The 22,934-nt window shown below is 42.3% G+C and overlaps 1 protein-coding gene across 1 annotated transcript in view; it reads left to right on the top strand.

Moving 5' to 3' along the window:
• si:dkeyp-14d3.1 (transmembrane protein 132C) overlaps positions 1-22,934 on the top strand; it is a gene marked incomplete at its 5' end in the record, with an annotated part of 102,660 nt that overhangs the window by 23,172 nt on the left and 56,554 nt on the right. Inside the window, one exon of the mRNA XM_030783328.1 lies at positions 11,415-11,558. Within this exon, the coding sequence (XP_030639188.1) occupies positions 11,415-11,558 (144 nt within the window). The remainder of the gene's footprint in view (positions 1-11,414; positions 11,559-22,934) is intronic.

Here is a 22,934-nt window from a genome sequence, read left to right as displayed (position 1 = left end):
GTGTGTGTGTGTGTGAGTGTGTGCGTGAGCGTGTGTGTGCGTGGGGGTCTGAAGTTTTGGGGATTGGGTAGTGTAGGTGTCACCTGTGCCCAAAAGTGATTAATTCCCTCTGGAGTCTCCAAGCACCAGCGGTTTCAGAACCTAATGAATTATCTGTGCTCAAAAGTACCACTGCAGCAAACAAGGATGCACTCAACCTGACCTTAAGCAGTCCTGTGGGGGCGCCAGCCTGTCCTGGTGGTCCTGCCTACAGAATGCCTTCTTTAACATGTCCTTTAGGTTTTTAATAATTACACTGTACATTAAGGAACCGTTTCCATCGTGATGTTTTTTTTTTTTATCATATAATTATTAGGTAACTGCACAAGTATGAGTTTGATTAAAGTTTACATTTTTCAAATATGTTTCAAATTGAATGTTGGTGAATAACCTTTCACGACCTGGAAATTGATTTGAGAATGTTTGAAGCGAAAGTTCTACATGGTTGATTGGTTTTCCATTTCTCTCTATCTCTGTCACCTTCTATACTCAGTCAATGGAATTTTAAAAGATCAGTCTAACACTGAACTAAGCCTCATGCCTAAATTTCACCGCTTATGGACTGTATTAGATTAAGAAAAAAAAAAGAAAGAAAGTCAGTGTTAGATATCTCCTACCCTACCAAAATAAAAGTGCTACTGTCACAGTCTAATCAGTGTATACCATAAGACTAGACTGAAGAATTAGCCAATAGTGTGCCTTTAATTTTTGTGTCCTATGAATATGGTTTTGATATGGCTGTGTAAGTCTGTTATATATTAACAATGCATAAATGGAGGATTCTTTTTCTTCAACACGGGGACAGCATGGCTATGTGAGTTTAACTACTGCGTTACGAGATACGAGAAACAGAAGGTGTAATTTAGAAGGAGAATGCACTCAACATGTAGTAATTATACGTTTCTGCTGTATTCACCATGTTCAGAGGAGGTGCTTTTTTCTTCTTCTCTCTATATATGTCTTCAAGTTTGAGTTTACAGTATCAAGCCATAAAGAACAAACTCTATAATTTTTCTTTTTTTTTTATAAGAGTAATGTTCAAGCATAAATGATCACATAAATAAGAGTTCAGTTCCGGTAACTTGATCACTAAATTATTTCTGGTCGTCTCACAAAATTGTTTTGTTTTTGACTATAGCTTGTGTATTTGGTAGCTCAAGTACCCAAGAACCAACAAAGTCCCTTTTCTGAATTATTAGCAATGCTCCACGCTCAAGATTCATTTATAACTTGTAATGACTCATTTACAGTTTGTAATAACTAATTTATCTCCTAAGTAGCTTGCTAATCTTTCAAGAAAGTTCATCGAACATCCACGGAATGGACATGGCTCTTTGGTCCAAACAAACACTAAACTCATCCTTCATTTTCATACTGTTCTTAATTGCTTGTACATCTAACAAGTGTGACAGACATCCTGCAAACTTCTAGAAAATTCTACCAAACAAAGCATAGCATTAAAAATGCTAAATATTAAAAGAATTTCAGTTCATATTTCAGTGGGCACCATGTAAATAACTAAATAATTGGGCACATAAAAATCAATATTACATCAGTAACCAGGCGGTGTGAATACGTGATGGTTTGGCAGATGAATTTTTTTTTTGCAGCCTCGGCGAAAGAGAGAAGAAAAATATAGCTGCGATTATGCAAATTTTTTATTTTTTTTTCAAAGCACTGCTTCTCTCTGATCTCGGATCAGCGGGCATCCGTCTGTAGCTTCAGGTCAGCCCCGCGCGGTTTACAAGAAACAAAGACAAACAAATGTTGGTGAGGACAATTTATTTTTTTTTTTTAATACTTTCTCATCTCATTGTCTCGGAGGAGAAGGAGAATAGCATGGTCGCTGATCCCTCCTACGCTAGACTTTATTCCTCCGCCCCCTCCCCCCACCTTCAGACTTTCTTTGCTCTCTCTCCTCTACCTCTATGCCTTAGCAACATGTTTTACATTGATGTAGTTTAGTACTCCAATTACAAGCAATTTTGTCAGCATTAGTGTGAGCCGAACCAGGGGGTGGATCTGAAACACCTCTCATTATCTTCGTCTGTGTGTGTGTGATTGTGTGTGTGCGTGTGTGCGCGTGTGTGCATGTGTGTGTCTGTCTCTGTCTGTCTGTGTGACCGTGTGTGTGTGATTGTGTGTACGACTGCATGTGCTTGCATGTGTGTGTGTGTGTCTCTGTCTGTGTGTGTGACCATGTGTGTGTGTATGTATTTGTCTGTGTGTGTGTGTGTGTGTGTGTGCGTGCACGCGTGGTGTGTGTGATTATTTGCAGGGCAATAGTGCTCCATTCCTGGATTATATCCTCTTTTTTTGTAATATCAAGTCACCATCAGTAGCCAAGGCTTTCATTTATATCCTGTCTTACTGAAATTGACAGGGGTGTAGTCGACGTGAGAGATGCTTATCAGACCTCTGTCATATTGGTCAGTGAAGTATTTGAATGACCGGGGGTCTGTTCCAGTTCTCTTACAAAGCTACTTTACCCCATGTCCTCGTGTCCTCAAAGTTACTGCAGTTGTAACAGGATAGAGACTGTGGAAGCAACGCCCAAGCAAAGATCACACGAATGCCTCAGAGAGAACAGGAGGCAGATTGGGGAATAGGTGTTGCCGTGATGGGAAAATGATTATAACCGAAACCGGGGCCCGCGCGGGGAAGAAAGGGAAGTACAAGCGGAAGGAGGATTTGAGAGAAACGCGTTGGTAAACAGTCGAGGAGGGCTGTCACTCTAGTGGAGGAGATACAGAGAATAGACAGATAAAGCAAACCTGTCCCTTCAAGAATGAAATGCGATATGAAAGTTGCTCATGCAGGTGTGTGTGTGTGTTCCACCTTCTGCCTTGTAATGTTGTCCCCTCTTTTATCTTCTCGTCACAGCATGGTGGAGACACATTCGAGCATGTTGAAAGCTTGTTTTGAAAAATATTGTGGACACACACGCACACACACACACACACACACACGCACACACATTTGGTTTTCATAATCATTCAGAAAGCTTGAAACTGAAATGAATTCTAGAAAACTCTATATTAATTCTAATTCTCAATCTTGAAAACTCTAATCCACCCGCCCACCCCCCCAGAATTTTCTTTCTTCCATTGTTGGTCTTCCAAATGCAATTACAAAAACCCATTTCTTGGTGAATCACTAAAACTCTTTCTATAGGAACTGGCGGATGAATTCGTAATACGCTTTCTCTGATCTTCCCTCTCTCCCTCAATTCTTTGACCGTTTACACAGAAGAGAAGCGTAATTGGCAAACAGGGATGTACACAAAGCTCCCTCTCCTCTCTCCATTAAAGACACTCAGACAGACAGACAGACAGACAGACAGCCAGCCTCTGGGATAGAGACAGCCTCTCTCTGATGCACAGAAGCCCCTGATCCTGGATCAGCGCTGTCAAGCTCTCGCCCGAGCTACTCCACTATAACAAAACCATCTAGGCTGATCCCAGATCAGAAGCGAGTAGCGCGGTGCCATGATGGGTGGTAAAGTGAAGATGATTGGTCACTCTCTAAACACAGATAGATAGATAGAGACAGAGAGAGAGAGCGGGGGGGGGGGGGCATGCTAAGACATGTTTTCACCCTTTGCCTATCCTCCGCTTCGTCGTACGTGGGGGGAGGGGGGGTGTCTGTGGCAGTTTGGAATGAAATGGTAAAACATATTTATGAAACCGTCGGGAGGAGAAATATATTGACTAGGTGTCACACCTGAGGAATTCTAAACACTCTCTGAGATGAAATGGTTGATGTGTAAAGTTTTTTTTGAATAATTCATCGTCAGAGAGAGGAATTGGTTTACTGCTTAGAGGAGATGCTGTCAAGAAATAATTTGGTGAAAATTTTTTGTGTTGAAAATATTCATATGTGGATAATGACCTGTCTACAGTAAAAGAAAACCCCTCTCTCCCTTTTTAAATTTCAGTGAGGCATTTTATATTTTAACAGCCACTTTTCCAAGACAAATGAATCTGTTTGTGTTCTTTCTGTAAATTACCCCAGTCATACACGCTCGCTCTTTTTTTTTTTTTGGTGATGTCCGCGCTTAGAGTTTTGAACCTGTTGACTCTTCCGGACTCTTCCGGAAGCTCTGGACAAAAAAACAAAAACAAAACAAAACAAAACAAAAAAACATGTACAGTTAGCTCTCAGAAATAAGAAGAAAGAATTTATTTGACAAGTATGTATGAACAAATGTAGCCCTAAGCATTTTTTGAAGCATTTGTAAATGTATCCTTATCTTCTCCACCTGTAATATACTGTTATATGTGTAACAGCACCAGCACCATTTTCAGTGTCCTGATGGTTCCCTGTTACGTGCTAATTCGTCGATAGCGGAGCACTAAGGGTATGTGTTAAATGCCGTAATGCTCTTATAATGCTTTATGTCATGTCATATTGTGTTTATGATGAATATAGGAAGTCCAGAGGTCATGTCTCACAGCTGTGGCTCTCTGTGGGCTGACAAGTTAGAATGAGTGTGTGTAAGTGATTCTAACTGTGAGAGCTAATCTCCACACTGAGAGAGAGAGAGAGAGAGAGAGAGGGATGGGTGGTGGGGAGGGAGGGTGAGAAAGAGAGAGAGAGAGAGAGGGATGGGGGTGGGGAGGGAGGGTGAGAAAGAGAGAGAGAGAGAGAGAGAGAGAGAGAGAGGGATGGGGGTGGGGAGGGAGGGTGAGAGAGAGAGAGAGAGAGAGAGAGAGAGAGAGAGAGAGAGATTGGAAACACACAGTGAGACAGATTGACTTAACAAGATGTTGATTTGCTGAGCAGACTGTGGAGTCACGCACTGGGAACTCAAACACGCCATCTTGCCCCCCACCACACACACACACACCCACAGACACACACACACACACACACACTCTCTCTCACACACACACACGCCCACACGCGCACTCATACACACATACACACACAGACACACACACACACACACCCACACACGCACTCATATACACACACACACTCTCACACGCCTACTCACACACTCATACACCCCTTTTCTCCCTCTGCCTCTCTCTCTAACTCTCTCTCTCTCTTGCTCTTTCTCTGTCTCTCTCTCACACACACACACACACTCTCACACGCCCACATACACGCACGCACACACACACACACACACACACACACACTTTTTCACAATTAATCTTTTTAACATAGACAGCAACGAGTAAATAAAGAAGTATTTTCTCATAATGAAACAATAGCTTGTACAACTCCAGCGCTGCGTGGCATTTCAGCCCACCCTCTGTCAGCTCTAATTGCCCAGTTGTTCCTATCAAAACAGTGGCAGTGCTTAATTAAGCCTGTGTCTGGACCGACAGCGGCCTGTGATGAACTGTCTCCTATTAGACTCTATGAAAAATGTATTTGAATCATTTGAACTTTGAGCTGTAAATGGGGTTAATGGAGTCATTGAACGAGATCTGTCATTATCATCAAATGAGTTATGAAATTGGCATGTCGTCTGATTTGATTTGCGTGCCCACGGGCTTTGAGAGCGTGCGTGTGTGAAGCATTCATTGTTCGCTGTTTGGAGAGATGTGTGAATACGATGGGGGAGGGGGGTGTGTTGTTAGGCGTTGCCTAATGTTATTTAGGTTAGCTAATATCAGAGGGCATGGGGTTTGTGATGTTATTACTGCAGGGGAGTGGAACGGTCGTTAAGCTGTGCTGGGGTTTGGTTTTTTTTTGGACCCTGCTGTGACCTCAATGGTGCCAGCCTCACTTCCAGCTGAGCTCTTTAAGACACACACACACACACACACACACAAACATGTTGAAATTGCAGATGGGGCTCTTTGAAAAACGAGTGTGCGCATGTGTGTGTATTTGTATAGGTGTGCATGTGTGTATATGTATGCATATGTGTGTGTGTGTGTGTTTGTGGTTTGACTCATATGCCTGTTAATTAATGTATTGTCTGTGCACGCGCATGTGCATGCGTGTTTATGTGTTTGTGTGTGTGTATGTGTGTGCGTGTGGGGTGTTGTGTGTGGCTCTTTGAGAGAGAGAGGGAGTGAGAGAGAGAGAGATAGAGAGACAGAGAGAGAATGAGAAAGAGAGAGAGAGAGAAACAGAGAGAGAAAGAGAGACAGAGACAGAGAGAGAAAGTAAGAGAGAAAGTAAGACAGAGAGAGAGAGAAACAGAGAGAGATAGAGAGAGAGAAAGATAGAGAGAAAGTAAGAGAGAGAGTAGGACAGAGAGAGAGAGAGAGATAGAGACAGAGACAGAGAGAGAAAGTAAGAGAGAAAGTAAGACAGAGAAATGGAGAGAGAGACAGAGACAGAGAGAGAAAGTAAGAGAGAGAGATAGAGAGAGAGAGAGAGACAGTATGGCAGTTGTGCTAGCGGGGACCAGGGGCTCCTGGCAGCACTCAGACACACAACTTATTGGATTTCATCTTCAGGTGTTTTTCTTTCCTCCTGAGTGTCGCTGAGGGACCGCTCCTCTTTTCCAGTTATCTCATCATTACGTCTGCGGGAAAGTCACTCAGGAAAAGAGACAGACAGCAACTGACATAAAGTACCAAAAACAGTGGGACTGTACTGTCAGTTTTTACGTGTTCTAGTGACATAATGATTGAACACTATATAATTTGTGTGTGTGTGTGTGTGTGTGTTTGTGTGTGTGTGTGTGTGTGTGTGTGTGTGTGTGTGTGTGTGAGTGTGTGTGTGTTTGTGTGTTACTTGACCCGTTGGGAAGCAGTGAAGAGGAGTGACATGATTTATGACTGTCGAGTGAAATCGTTTACTTTTGTTCTGTGAATCTGTCTGCTATAAATGGCTAACAAATAAACATCTGGTTCAGTTCTGGTTCCCTGTAAAAAAAAAAAAAAAGAGTAATGTCGCATTTGTCCATCTGAGCAACATCAAGTCTGCATCTGAAGCCTCTGTCTATCTGCAAACAGTCAGAGTCGAGAGTACATCTTTCAACCAACATCGCCTTTAAGGCCGACCTTTTTAACCTAATACCTGTTCACATGAATGACCAGAAAGATACTAAAAGATCAAAGCAGTAAAAACCGTTTTCCCTTCTGTTTCCCTCTGCCATCGCAGAGAGAGATGGTCGGTAAGTCGCCTGACAATCATAAAGAGACCACAGCAGGTTTCTTAAGTAGCTGTGCGGCCTGGCATGCTGGGTAATAAATGTCAATAATAAAAAAAAGCTGGACCCGGGTAGCTTGTAGAAGACTTTCGGTCGAAACTGCATATGAATGGACGGTTAATGTCGTTCTGTCACGGCCGGATCGGGGAGGTTTTAGATCACTCGGCTTTCCCCGTGGGCTCCCCGGGAGGTCAGAGGAGAAGTAAAGACGTGCGGCGCAGACAGCAGGAGCGGAGTTAAGAAGGGAGGAGGCGTGCTGCGTTGCGGAGCGAAGTCAAGGGTTGTTTTCATTTGTTTCGGAGGAAGGGTTGCCCTGCGCGTCGGGTTGGAAAACCCGACAGTCCCGACTGGACCAGTACGGGTCTGTCTGCCACTCGGATTAATTATGAATTATGATCTCTCCATGGTGTTTTGAGATATTTTATGTAAATTAAATTCATATGTAGTGTGTGTGGTTCTTTTCTTTTCTTTTCTTTTCTTCAGGATCTCTCTCTTTCTCTCTCTCTCTCTCTCCCCTTGAGTGTCATGATAAAATTACTTCATATATAATAGCGCTTTCATCATGATATCGATTACTTGTGTCTTTGCGATAAAGCATACCCTCAGGATGTTTCATGTGATATGTGTGTGTGTGTGTGTGTGTGTATTAAGCTATTTTTTCAAACTGAATACCCTGCTAATTTTACCCCCTGTATCGATTACTTAAGTCTTTACGATGACACGTGCCTTCGGGGTGTTTTTTAAAGTTGTTCCATCAGGCGGACATCAGTGGCTATCTGCGTCCTGACAGCTGTGAAGTTGAATCTCTGTTATCTGTGTGAGAGATACAGACACGGGTGAGGTCTTGGACCTGCACAGCAGTCAGGGCTGAGGGCTGAAAATAAAAACCTGGATATATTGATTTAGACTCTATGTCACTGGTTGATGTGATTGTATTTTTGCAGTTCTGATTGGTGTGTCTCTAGACTGACATTATACAGAGGGTGTTAACTATGCTAAAGTATTTTAAGGGATTATATTTAAAAGTATTTTGGTTTATGATCTTAAGCCATCTGAGTATGTGAACAAGCAGCTCCCCCCCCCCCCCCCCCCCCCCCCCTCCGGTGTCTATCATTAACTCCCTTCAGTTTCCTCGCTAATACACTATTTATAACATCAATAGAACCTAACCCATTAGCTATTCTGTTTTTGTTTTGGATTCAAAGAAGTTCTCAGACGTAAGATATCGTGATTATTTTCCCCCTTTTGTTATACGGCGTGATTTTCTGCTTTGCCACATTGATTATTGGAGTTATGCTAACGGTTTGTTGTAGCTTTATGCAGCATGGGCTTAGCCTCATCTGTCAGGTAGCCCTTCGTTAGTTCGCTCTAATGAGTTGCGGTGTGAGTGTGTTACAGATATAATACAATAATCCCTCGTGACACGGTGATCTGCCAACACATTCAAAATCCCCTCTGTGTCTTTTGTGTGTCTGCTCTGGTCTAAGCATATTTCTCATTATGCTTTCACCTGCTGGTCTCAGTGATTTATGGCTGGTCAGCTATCTACGCTTCAGTGCTAATGCTAAAGAGAAGAGAAGAGAAGAGAAGAGAAGAGAAGAGAAGAGGAAGAGAAGAGGAAGAGAAGAGAAGAGAAGAGAAGAGAAGAGAAGAGAAGAGAAAGAGGAAGAGGAGAAAGAGAATCATAAAAATCTATATATATCATGAAATCATATCCAAAAAAAAAAAAAAAAAAGGAGTTTTCTCATACTCCAAGTCATTATGAATTGAGCCACAGAATGTGACCTTGGAGCATCTGCAGCTAACACAATGAACCAACGCGTAGATCGGCCCTAACGGGTCTGTGCGGCCATGTGAACACTGGCACCTCCAAATATCAATCAGACAGCCTAGTGGACATGGATCAGAGAGTTTTGATAATGAGAGACCTTTGGCCACACACTACACCTCTCCAGCCCTAGAGGTTCAACCCATCTGTTACTCTCCACTCGGTTTACGCCTCCTGTCACACGCTAATAGGCATTGCCCCCCCCCCCCCAACCCAAGAGCTCTATATGGTGGTGGTGGTGGTGGGGGGGGGTGGTCTCAAGCCTTTCTCATTCTGTTGCTGATCTGTGGTCTAACAGAGAAAAGAATGCTGTTTGCCAACTGCCCTCGAACATCTCAGGCTTGGAGAACAAAAAAAAGTGAATCTATTCAACTTCTAAGTGTGAATGTGTGAATGTGAATGTGAATGTGTGTGTGAGTGTGTGTATGTTTGAGTTGAATGCTCTAATGGTTGGGGCTTTTTTCGATTGTGATTTTTTTTTTTTTCACTCTCTCCAAGACTACCATTCTTTTTTTTTCTACCTTTCATACAAAGACCTTGAGGTCTTGTTATCGGGCCTAGACTGAGAGGGTACAGGACAATCACCTTGTATTATTGCATTCTGAATCAGCACAGTGAATTCTTATCATTATAGCAATTTTGCCTTGTATGTAAAATTGCCAGCACTGGAAGATAATGACTGCATTATCAGGACTCTGATAGCTTGTTTTGTCTCCCAAGATAATAAAAAAAAAAAAAAAAAAAAAACAAGAAAAAAAAAGATGTATTGTTCCTTCAGGTCTTCCTATACGTCACTGGGGACATTTTATAATCAGCATGACTTACTGGGTAGTATTAATAGATGATGCATAGCTTAAGGGGCAACTTTCCGTTTCTGCGAAAGATCAACGTGTACTCTCCACACACAAAGATTACAGATGTTTTCATCTCTGTCAAACCCAAACGTAACCCATTTTTACCTTCCTCAATGTCTTACCCAACTGATAACAGTCTTTGGAGAGGTGAACGAATTCACACTGCACCCTAATGACTTACATACAGAGAATGTTCTACATTAGCCTGGAGGGGTGTGTGTGTGTGTGTGTGTGTGTGTTTTTGTCAGCTTCATCCATTAACCCACAGGACACTTTCCATCCCCCTGATTGAGTTAACCAGATACCTCAGTACACAAGGTGAGCATGAAACCCAACTGTAGGGCCCCACTTAATAATGAGTACACTTGAACCAGGAGAAGGGAGGGGAAGAAAGAGGAGAAGGCTAACAACTGTCATTAATCAAGTACTTGAATAAATGGAGAGTTTGAGAGCCTCGTATATTTGATAAGAGTAAAGTAAAGGCTTTAGGGAGAAAGAGCACGCTGAACTTGTGGCTGCTGGAGCGTGTGGCTCCTTTCCCCCCCCCCCCTCCTTAATGCTGATTTATCAGGCGTTAAGGGTCACTCTTTTAGCCTGAAAAAAAATTCCAGTTTTGAACTCCTCTGAGATCGGGGCGGTTGTATGCGTGAGATAAGATGTTCTACGCTGTAAACGGACCCTGTTTAGTTGTTGAGGTCCGAGTGAACCTGTCTAACTGTAGATGTGTCGATTTACTGTAGGTTATCTAGTGTTATGTAGTGACATATGTAACCTCTTCATGGGTCAAGGCTGTGCAGTCACTGAGTGACAGGGATAACGGGTTAGGGAAACCAAGGGTGTTGTATCCAAAAAAACAACCTCCTCATTGCTCCAGCATTCCCTGTGTGTCTCCCACACTGTAACAAAAAAACATGTCAGGTCAACTTAATATTATAAACCAAATCATTCCACCGGATTTTTGATGATGGCCTGATTTTTTTTTTTTTGGAGCATATTAATGGAGTACAAGCTAGTTTGGGCTGACTTGACAGGCAAACACACACACACACACTCACACACACACACACACACACACCCTCAAAAGGTATTTGGAGACTTACAGTGAAGTGGTGATAGACAGAGGTAATGGTATTTGAAATGACAATGTAAGGAAAAAAACTTTGGCCTACTCTGGAGGATTTGAGCAACAAATTTAATTTGTGAGACCCAGTTAGCAGTGAAAATCTTATACTGCTATTTTATCCTGTCCCATTTCATACAGTTAGAATTAAAAAAAAATAAAAATCTAATTGGACGTAAAGGAAGGCAGAACTGCAGGTCTGAGAACGGATCTCTCTCGGTATCAGAGTCACACTTAATTCCCACAGTTCCATAGAATTCAGACTTTATTATGCTTTTGCATTTATTCCTTCTTAATAAACAAAAATTCACATGCGAAATGCTGTGAGCGAAATATTTGTTTTATTTCACTTGTTCATTATACACAGTATTGATTAATACCATTTCAGTGATCTTGGACAATGTCAGTATTAGGGTTTCTATAACTGTATATCTCTCTTTTTTTTTTCAGGGTGAAGTTAAAAGATGGTGTAACCTTTCTGGGGGCGAGACCCAGTAACCCCACCCTGTGGATGGTCAGCCAGGATGTTAGGAGCGAAGGTCATAGGATCGTGACCCTGCATTGTCGCCGAAAAGAGGCTGGCTATGGTCAGAGGTAAGTCCTCTCTGCTCCAAACCAAAAATGACAGTTTTCTGCTCTCCGATCGCTTCTTTTTCATGTCGTATGGTGTCGTTTGTTCTCAGGCTTTATTACTGAAAACCTACCTTGTGTGGCTGCGGTTTCTTCTGTCCAAGATTATAACAGTTTGATTTTTTTTTTTTTTTTTTGCAATAGCTGCTGTTTTTTCCCCTTGGCCTGCCACACAGCTTGCTGTTTCTTATCTGTGTGAGTTTGAGGTAAAATCACTATGCAAAAGTACACTGTGCCCTTTGTTTAGTCGTTTTTGTTCTGTTCCCATTTTGTATTTGTGAAAGAAAATGTCAGGGGTTTTTTTTTTTTTTGGCTGTATCTAGGGGTCAAGTAAAGAAACTATGGCAAAGAATTTTCTTCTTTTCAAATAAATGATTGATCCTGTGGGACTTTGGCCTTGGAATCATTTCAGCCTCAGTTGAGTTTTAGAAGTATGACTTTTTTTTTTTTTTTGGCAAACGATCTTCTCACAGAACAGCTTAGTAGACGAACTTGATTCAACATACTTGAAGTCCAAGCTTAGTAGACGAACTTGGTCGAACATACTTGGAGTCCAAGCTTAGCAGACGAACTTGGTCCAACACGCTTGGAGTCCAAGCTTAGTAGACGAACTTGGTCCAACATACTTGGGGACCAAGCTTAGTAGACGAACTTGGTCCAACATGCTTGTAGTCCAAGCTTTGTAGACGAACTTAGTTCAACATACTTGGAGTCCAAGCTTAGTAGACGAACTTGGTCCAACACACTTGGAGTCCAAGCTTAGTAGACGAACTTGGTCCAACACGCTTGGGGACCAAGCTTAGTAGATGAACTTGGTCCAACATACTTGGAGTCCAAGCTTTGTAGACGAACTTGGTTCAACATACTTGGAGTCCAAGCTTTGTAGACGAACTTGGTCCAACACACTTGGAGTCCAAGCTTAGTAGACGAACTTGGTTCAACATACTTGGAGTCCAAGCTTAGTAGACGAACTTGGTTCAACACACTTGGAGACCAAATCCAGAGTAAGAGTAGCAATAACGATGCTTTGGACTCAACACGGTAAAAAAAATGCAGCAAATTTTAAACGGCAAAACGTATTGGTCAAAACTTAGTGGTCTTAGTGGTCTCCTGAGGAAGTCTATCCATTCTGGCTGATTCTCTACAGTGCGTAGTCGGCTGTGCTGTAGAATGCATTGTATTCAGGGATGTGTTATGAAACATTCCATCATATAATAATGGAGATACTGCAAATGAACAGTACTTTACTGGAGAGAAAAAAAAAGAGACCTGCCAGCTTTTAATTACCGGAAATACATAGAGAGATATTTTACAGTGTGAGGAAAAACAATCAACTGGTAAACAATATTGTATCAACATCTAAATATCCTTATGCAAACCATGCTCTAAACAATAAAGGCTTGGGTTTTTTTTTTCCCCCTGCACTTACTGCTGATTTGCATATTCATTTGCCGATTTTTTTTAAATAGCCCAAAAGTGTTTTGGTCATTTCTGCTGTATTTACATACCCCATACTAATCTCTTAAACATGAGAAAAACTGACTTCCAGGGTGAGGGGGAAAAAAAAATGTTCTCTCGGTAATTAAGTGTAGATTCGTAGTCTTTGTGTGTCGTCGCAATTTAATCGCATTTCTCCACGCATCAGGAAGTAGTGTTAATGAAACAGGCTCTGCTCTGACAGGTGTAATTTTACGCATTACAGCGGATTGTTGTAGGTTGGTAAACTTTAAAGATTATGTTCGATGCTTTCATTTTCCCTCTCGGCATACTTATAAGGCAATGAAATACGCGGGTAAACACAGCATTCTGTAATGTGTTGCTTAGAGGTTGATCCGAATGACTCCCAAGGCTATTTATTTTTCCGGTTCATTTTCTGTTTTGACAGTTTATTTAATTCGATTTAACTACGCTGAGTTCCAGATTAGCTCTTCTTTTTAGTAATATTTATTTTACTAAATCAGCTTTTTGGAAAAGATGTCAAATTTGAGGAGGCGATCAACTGTTTTTGTCACTTTTTTCTGTTCCTTGATAATCTTTCAGAATTAGTTTGTATGATCAGCAGAATCTTTGAAGACTGTTTAACAGCAGCCTCCACAAAGTTAACCTTCAGTAAACATAGCAATTCGCTGTACATTTATATACAATCAGCCTGCAGTACCACTGTGCATCAGGACTACCCAGTCTTTGTATCAACAAAACATGATGGTTTCTGATTGGTTGAACAGACTTCACATCAGCCTCTCGGGTAAATATCAGCCTATGATTATAAAGCCAGGGCAAAAACACCGGGACTTTCGCCTATGATTTCTCCTTTCGGAGGGCCCTGCTGAACGTCCATAATATCACTTTAAAAAATTCAAGGAGAACTGAAAAACGCTCAGCGTTTCGTCCTTGCCTTAATTTGACAGCGTATGGGGAAAAAAAAAAAAAAAACTTTATGGATGATAAATTCATAGCACCTCAAGGAATCTGTGCTCTGAGACTGTCGACATTACTGAGGTAAACAGTCAAAGACTTTTTTTTCTGAGGAATTCTTCTTTCCCCTCCGCTCCCCTTTTTCTCGCTGCTGCTGAGAGGAAAATGAATAGAATGTGTCTGAGCTTGCCAAAGGCCCAAACAAAATGAAAATGGATTATTAGGAAGTTTAATCCAATGAAAATCCGCTAATTGGATGAATAATATCGTAAGAAGTTGTTAACGTTAGATTTGATTCATTGTCCAGCCCACACGTGTCATTATAACAGCAATCCCATGAAAATTTCCACCCCCCCCCCCCCCCCCCTCATAAATGGTAAAATATTGATACTTGATACATTTGTGTGATTACATTTCAGAGGCGTGGGAATTCTCTCAAAATGCGGTAAATAAGACGTTGCCAGGCTCTCAATCCACCAATTTCATCATTGTCTCAGAATGCATTTTATGTGTTGTCAAAATAAGTCATCTGAAAACCAAACTGGCTCAATTTAGGGTGATAGGTGTCAACCTGATCTTCAAAAATATGTCTTTCCGTTACAGAGCGAGTGACTTTTTTTTCATTCGACTTTACAGTGTTTTTGAATCGTTGCCATGATGTCAAAAGTGAAAACAAGAACTTAGAAGGGAGAAATAGCCTCCAGCAGTTACAGACCCAAACCTCAAGCAAATGCTAATGTTCCCCCAATAAAAATATGTGAATACTTGACTTCAACACTTGTATTTGACATCTGTTTGTTGAATCCAAGTTGTAAACATGGAGTTCGTCTGTGATTATATAGCATAGCACTCAGCTTCTCTGCTCCCCGCCCCCCCATTTACTTCTAATCTGGTTTGTCCAATTAACCAGAAATATTTCCGAATACTCGGAATCTCTCTCTCTCTCTCTCTCTCTCTCTCTCTCTCTCTCTCTCGTTTGGCAGCCACGTCAGTCTAGGTGAGTGACGCTAACTCCTGCCTTCTCTGATGCAGGGGAAGCCAATTACTGGTCCTCTCAGACTATGAGATGTTCGACATCACCGGCTGATGTAACGCGTTCGAGTGCTATTCACCAAACGGTAACAGCTACGCCGCTACACTCGGCCTGACATCCCAGTGAATATCAACAAAACAGCATGTGGGAGTGAGACAGCGGTCGACGCGACCGCTCTGAGGAACGCAGCTAGCTTTAAAACCGGGCGCGTCGCCTCTCGTTCATATCACGTATGTCACATGTGTCAAAATCCAGTGTCTTGGAGGGCCAGGGTCCTGCCGTTTTTTGGTTTGTTTTTTTTTTGGTTACCTGTCGATTTTCACAGTTGTGCAGGCTCTTCAGCCAATCAGAGATTGTAGTTAGTTGGTCAACAAGAAAAACAGCAGGACCATGGCCCTCCAGGACTGGATTTTGACACCCTTGACGTATTTAAACAAAAGTGACGGAAACAAAATCATTTTAAAAATCAGCCAACGAAGCAAAGGCATTTTTACTTCCGTGCAATGTGTTGCCGCGTCCTACAAACGAAACAGACAGCGCGTCCGGCTACGGAAGTTGTTATATGGTACTCGTAGGAAGGTAATCCTTATGCGTGTGTTGCTGTGGCGACGTGAGATAGAGATGGTGGAGGGGAGAAGTCTTTCTTTAGTGTACAGACGAGTCAGTCGGTTATTGAGCCAAGACAGTCGGAGACAAAAGAAAACATATTTTGTTTTAATCCATCCAGTTTTTTTGGGTCAATCCTTTATGGACTTTTTCTAATCTGTCCAGATGGCTCAGACTCTCCATAAAGGTGTATAAGGCATTGCTTTCTCTCTCTCTCTCTCTCTCTCTCTCTCTTTTTCTCTCTCTCTCTCTTTCTCTGTTACATTCAGACTCTTGCGGAGGATTAGACTCCTACAATCTCATCACCCAAGCTGTCATCCCATTTCTCTGCCCCTTCTCTTTAATATTTCTCCTTTGTCATTTTTTTTCCTTCCTTCTTTTCATTCCTGATTGAGGGATGAGATGTGGGCCGGGGGTACCCAGGGCAGGTCGATTCGCTCCGGCTCTCACCTTTTTCGTTTATTACTCTCTTTCCTTCTTTTTCACCGGGGGAAATTTGATTAGGCGTTCTATTACCTACCGTGGGCACCTTTCACCCCGCATTTATGAAGGGTGTTACGCCAGCGAAAGGGAGTAGAACAAAGACCAGGCCACAAGCCCATCCTGTGTTTATGTCAGAGAGAGAGACAGACGGGGAGAGAGAGAGAAAGAAAAAAAGAGCGAGGGAGAGAGAAGGAGAGGAAACGGACTGAGAGACAGAACAAAATAAAGCTCAGAGAGAAAGAGAGAGACAGGGCAGTGATAGAGGTGTCTGTGTAGTCAGCAGGTTTAACGTTTTTCCCGCAGCGTGTAGGGAAAGGTGTGTTTGTGGAAGCTGTCTGTCACTCTGGCACTCTTTGTGTGTTTGAACAAGGTCAGAGCAATATTGGGTTATGAACAAGAGTTCACCTTCTGTGGGTTATAATAAAAACAGCCTTAAACACACATGCACGCGCACACACATACACACACACACACAGAGAGGGAGAGAATGAGAGAGAGAGAGAGAGAGAGAGAGAGGAGACATACAGCCAGATAGATGGACTTAACAAGATGAGATGAGAGAGAGCGAGAGAGAGAGAAAGAGAGAGAGAGAGAGAGTAAATACTTATATTATTTGGAATTTTAAACTGTGTTTTAAATAAGAAACAGAAGCTGAGAAAGATTCCTGAGAAATTTTTATTTCTACTTCTTACCGCTACAGCGGCTACTACTACTACTAAAAATATTAATATTAATAATAATAATAATAATAATAATAATAATACTATTATTGATAATAATAACAATAATAATAATAATATTAATAATAATAATAATAATAATAATAATAATAATAATAATAACAGCAATAATGATGCATTATATTTGTTTAACACACTAAAATTCAGTATGTTCTCAGGGTGCGCATAGATAATTTTGTCTATATCAAACTGTTGTGATGTATAATATGATGTATACTTATGTAAGAGAATGGTATGGAACGAGAATGTTTACATGAAAGACAGATCTGAAACTGGAAGACTGAAAACCTCACAAACGTTCAAACCGGCGCGCTTCAATCGCTTCAATGGCACATTTCTCTTCCAGACGTCGCTCAAGACATCACACTCTAGCCTTTTTCAGAGCCCACACACACACACACACACACACACACACACACACGCGTGTTTTGCTGACTTCATGCGTTATTAAGTCGAGTTGGAGAGCACGCTCCCCGCTGAAGTTCACGACCATCATTTGCCAAGATCACACTCCTTTGGCCTCTCTCTCCTCCAGAGCCGTGTTAGCTGCATTCATTAACTATGACAGTGTGAGTCCATACAGAGATTCAGGAGAACTCCAGTGCGGGAAGGAGAATGATTCATTAATGGACCTCATACTCTCTTATATCATGCTCCGCTCTTGTTAAACTGATGCCACTGATGCTACTCTCTCTCTGTCTCTGTCTGTCTGTCTGTCTGTCTGTCTCTCTCTCGCTCTCTGTTTGTCAGATTCAGTGGTGTTACAGCAGGGGAGATGAAAAGATACTCTGCTAAGAAATGAGAACAATCCTTTTTTCACCAACATATTTTGTGTGTTTAATCCATGGGTTGTAATATTAACTGAAGTATTTTTTTTTTGGTTTTATTTTGCTTTCTAATGAAATGTTAAATTACCGTTTAATTCTCTTTCTCTCTCCCTCTCTCTCTCTCTCCTAATAGTTTCTGGCAGTGCAGAAATAGCTGATTCCAATTCTGTTTCCAATCACACACACACACACACACACATACATCAACACTCTCTCTCTCTCTCTCTCTCTTTTTCTCTCTCCCACACACATGCACACACACACACACGCTCACACACTCTGCTGCTCTGTGCTCTGCTCTTGTCGACATGTTAAAAGTAAGTGTTGTCCTAATGGATCGGATCCGTCTTCATAATCACAGCGGGCCCGGACACAAGTGCTGACTGGACACCGGTCATTAAAACCTTCCCAGTAACTTCACTGCTCCCACAGTAACCCTTTAGCTCTATTAAACCAGTCAAACCTTTCCACTCTGAGATGAAGCTGTCATTTAAATACCCACACTCCTGTCTGTGTGACGGTGGGGTAGCCTTTTAAAGGGGCAGATTTCTCCTACACGTGACCGAATGGAAAGAGAGAGAGGAACCCGGTCACAGGCCCTGTCTTTCCCCTTATGGACGCTCTGGGTTACTGGAGGTCCGTGATGTGAAAATTTTGCCGCGACCTGAACAATGGATTTTAGACACTCTTGTACTTGATTGAGGTACAAGGGACGAGGTCTTGTACCTTCTCAGGAGGGACAAGATCATTCTTGCCTCTCTCTCTCTCTCTCTCTCTCTCTCTCGCTCGCTCTCTGTTTTCTCATCTCTCTGTCCCTCTTTCTTTTGCCTCTTCCATAAAAACCAGCAGGTTAATACCTCAGTAATTCTCGAGATTTGAACCGTATTTGGTAGTGAGGAATTTCGAGCGTTATTCGCGCATTTTGCGCTAAACATTAAATATTTCATGCACTTTCTGCTTGCGTTGAGCTGAAAGGAAAATACTATGTTAGTGTTTTGTAGCTGGCACAGAATGGAGATGCTACAGAGTGAAACAGACAGGATATAACATTTGAGTCATTTTTTTTTTTTTTTTTTTTTGTCTGGCCCATTTTCACCCAACTCCCCAGTTCTATCAGTTCCCGTCAGTGTCTCCACACCAATCCGGAAAGGGTGAAGAATAGTGTTTGTGTCCTCCGTTTTTAAACCAAAACCGCCTACCGCTTTTTTTCACCTGTCAGTTTACAAGCGTCGCCGTGATTCATTTGGAGATGCGCGCCGTTTTCGCGGATTCTCCCGTAACCGCGTGGATGCAGCCCCCCCCCCCCCCCCCCCCCCGCACCCCGTGAATGAAGCGGTCGCCGAAGTGCATCGAGAGAGACCCCTCCCTATGAGACACAGGGTGTGCCAACCAACAGCAGTGCTAAGATTGGCGCTCGCAGTGTTACATACTGCTGTGCCAACGGGGGGGTACACTTACATCTGAATTTGAGGTTGTGTCATGCGCGAGCGAGAGGTTTTTCTTTCTTATCAAATCTCCGTGAAGTCCTGTATTTCTCTAGAAGCCTCTGTGGCAATATTAGTGGTTTAATGCACAGGTAATTCAGCAGGAACAGCTCAAAGAGAAAGGCTAAACTACTCACTGGCCTCTCTCTCTATCTCTCTCTCTCTCTGTCTCTCTCTCTCCTTTTATCTCTCTCTTTTCTTTTTTGTGCTTGCTCTCTCCCAATTAAAGTCACTATAGCAGTGCTCTATTAGTACCTCGGGCCATGATTACACCAATCCCAACAGATTACTGAGAAAATACCGGAATGTTCTTTTTCACGCAGACGCAGTGACGAAAGTGGAGCTGCCGATCAAACAGAGACAGATATGCACACAACTACGTGCAGATATACACACACACATATATAACCACATACACTGAGGGAGGGCAGAGAGAGAGAGAGAGAGACATACATAGCTGAAACTTGTTGAAACATAGACTGAGACCAGCAAAAGGTGTATTAAAATACTCTTAGAGAGAGGGTTTAAATAATGCATAAGATTTAGTCAAATGGCAAAACAGAAAATGCAAAACTGTAATGTGAAAAGAAATCCATTTTGTGTGAATGTTGGAATGTGTCAGTGTGTGTGTGTGTGTGTGTGTGTGTGTGTGTGTGTGTGTGTGTGTGTGTGTGTGAGTGAGTGTGTGTGTGTCTGTGTGTGTCTGGCCTCTAGGGTTGATGTGTTGGTGATGTCTGAGGCTGCATGAGCTAGTCTCTGAGTATCACCCTCTTAGAGTTTAATCCCACAGGGATTTTCTATATCTGCCTACATGTCAGAGTGAAGCATTTTACTGCTAAACAATACAGAGAGGGGGAGAGAGAGAGAGAGAGAGAAAAAGAGAGGGGGGGGGTATGGTAAAACTCATCTGTGCTATAATTTTGATGGTCTTTCTGCAAAGAGCTGATGGCACAACATGTAGAGTGTTTATGTCTGTGACTGTGTTTGTGAGTTGTGCATATCTCTGTGTGTGTCTTTGTGTATCTGTGTGTGTGTGTGTTTGTGTGTGTGTGTTTGCGTGTTTTAATGATGCCCTGTGTAAAACTACACTGCCTGGCCAAAAATAAAGTCACACACTCTAATATCTCGTTGGACCGCCTTTAGCTTTGGTTACGCATTCAACGGCGCAGTGGCACATTTGCCGTTGCATTGTTTCAACAACCTTATGCAACGTCACAAAACATTTGTGTCCGTCCACCATCGCATTCATTTTCGGCCGAGACCTCGTTGACAACGGGAGAGCGGAACCGCTCCGTAACGTCTTCTCCGGCGCATCCCAAAAGACTTTCAGTGGGGTTAAGGTCAGGACTCAGCGGCGGCCAATTCAGGTGTGAAAATAATACCTCACGCTCCCCGAACCACTCCCTCACGATTTTAGCCAGACGAATCTTGGCATTGTCGTCCTGGAATATATCCGCGCCATCAGGGAAGACAAAATCCATCGAACGGGATAACCTGGTCATTCAGGACATTCAGGTGCTCAGCTGACTTCATCTTGCTGCCGTATAACGTTGCTGAGCCTAGACCCGACCAACTGAAGCAACCCCAGATCGTAACCCTGCCTCCAGATGCTCCAAATCGACTTTTTTTTTTTTTTTTTTTTTTTGGCCAGGCAGTGTATAATACTCGTGAACTAAAAAAAAAAATCTGTACACTGAGGTAAAAACAGTGGAAAAGGTGAGATAGAAAGTGAAAAGTGGTGAATGAAAAAAAAAGTTAAAGGGATAAGGAAGGTCTACTATTCAAAAAAACTCTGATAGTTCAAATAGTCAGTTCAGCTCATCAGATGTGATACAGTGAGATTAGATTATGATTATCAGACTATTAAATTCTAAAATTATTTAGACGGTTAGATTAGATCATATGTGTGCAAACATTCCAGCGTCCCAAAAGATGACGGGTTACAAAAATACAGTAAAAAAGTACTCGCTCTCTCTTTCTCTTTCTCTTTCTCTGTATGTGTGTGTGTGTGTCTTTGTATGTGTGTGTGTGTGTATGTATGTGTGTCTGTGTATGTTTGTATGTGTGTGTGTTTGTGTGTTTGTGTGTGGTAAGCCAATATATTCTTGTTGCTCTAAAATATTTACAGGTTCTGACATGTAATCAGGCAGTGAGGAAGAGCGTCACCTTACCCTGTGGTCCGTATGTCACAAAGGATCTCTCTCTCTCTTTCTCTCTCTCTCTCTCTCTCCCTCACTTTGTGGCTGTGTGGTCATTGTGATCATTGACCTTTGAGAGGCTTTTGCTCAATGATGAAATGTCACACACAGTATCTCTTGAAATCCACATTGATGCTATGAAGGACAAACACACACACGCACACACACATAAATCGACAACCATGAAAACGGACACACACACACGCACGCATACACACACACGCATACACACAAACACAAACACACAAATCAACAACCATGAAAATGCACATAGTCACACACACAGGTATGTATACACACGCGCACACACACACACACAAATCAGCAACCAAGAAAATGGACACAGACACACACATATGTACACACACACGCACACGCACACACACACACACACGCACACACTCATTAATCAGTGTGCGCGCGACTGTAGCATTATGGGAGATGCCTGAGCCGTGATTCAGTACGTCTGTTTGGTCTGTAATAAATAAATGTATGTGTCGTCTCACAGGTTGTACATAAATTGGAGCCCTCAGCTGCAAACAGCATTAAAGCCACATCATCATACAGTCACAATCAGGGTTTGAGCATTTGCCAAAACAAACTCTGCAGTCACTGACTGTGTGAATCTACCCTGAAGCTCGTGTTAAACCTTCCATCCTTAATGTACACACTCAGATGATTCACTTCTCAGCCCAAATCCAAACAGTTTTACTAAAGTGAAAAGACATGTAACGCGGCTTTAACCAGCCATTTTCAGCTTCATTTAAAGCAGTTTGCTGCCCCCGGACCATGATTAATTCTCACTTGTACTTTTGGCTAACTCAGAGGGAGAATATGTAAATGCCTGTCATTAATTCCCCCCCCCCCCCTCCTAAAATTAGTCTAAATATTTCATGAATGACTGCCTTCAATTGCTAATCAATGTGTCATTTCTGCAGCAGAGCCTATGGATGTGTGTGTGTGTGTGTGCATGTTTGTGTGTCTGCATATTTGTGTGCGTCTGCATGTGTGTGGATGTGTGTGTGTGTGTGTGAGTGTGGTCTTTAGGCAGTTTTCGAAGAAATGTTGCATAATTTCCTTGCATTGACTTACTCAAATCACTCCTCAGAGTTGATCAATAGTTTCATTTAATTCCCTTCATGTCTATGCTACCGCAGTGTGTGTGTGTGTGTGTGTGTGTGTGTTATTGCATACACGTGCTCACTTTTCTTAATACACATACAAACATGTACGAATCTGTTCGGGTTTAATTGCTCCAGATGTAATTTCCAGCAAAGCTCATTAGCAGAGGAAACGAGAGAACCATAAATTCAGCTAAATACTGAAGGATACGTGCTCCCCCCCCACACACACACACACACACACACACACACACACACACACACAGGTTTATTTAAGGGAGTTCTGGTCATATCAGGTAGCGCTGGTAGGGAAAGTGCGGCAGGTGGCAGTGGTATTAGAGGCATGAACTGTAGTCTGAAAGCGTGATTACTGACGCTTTGTAAATAAGCCTTTAATGACTCATTCTTCTGCTCTGTCTATGCACTGTAATGG

This window comes from Chanos chanos, chromosome 1 (genome assembly GCF_902362185.1).
Source record: "Chanos chanos chromosome 1, fChaCha1.1, whole genome shotgun sequence".
NCBI lineage: Eukaryota > Metazoa > Chordata > Actinopteri > Gonorynchiformes > Chanidae > Chanos > Chanos chanos.
Note: the sequence above shows the minus strand (reverse complement) of the source record. Positions and strands in the feature narration are given on the sequence as shown.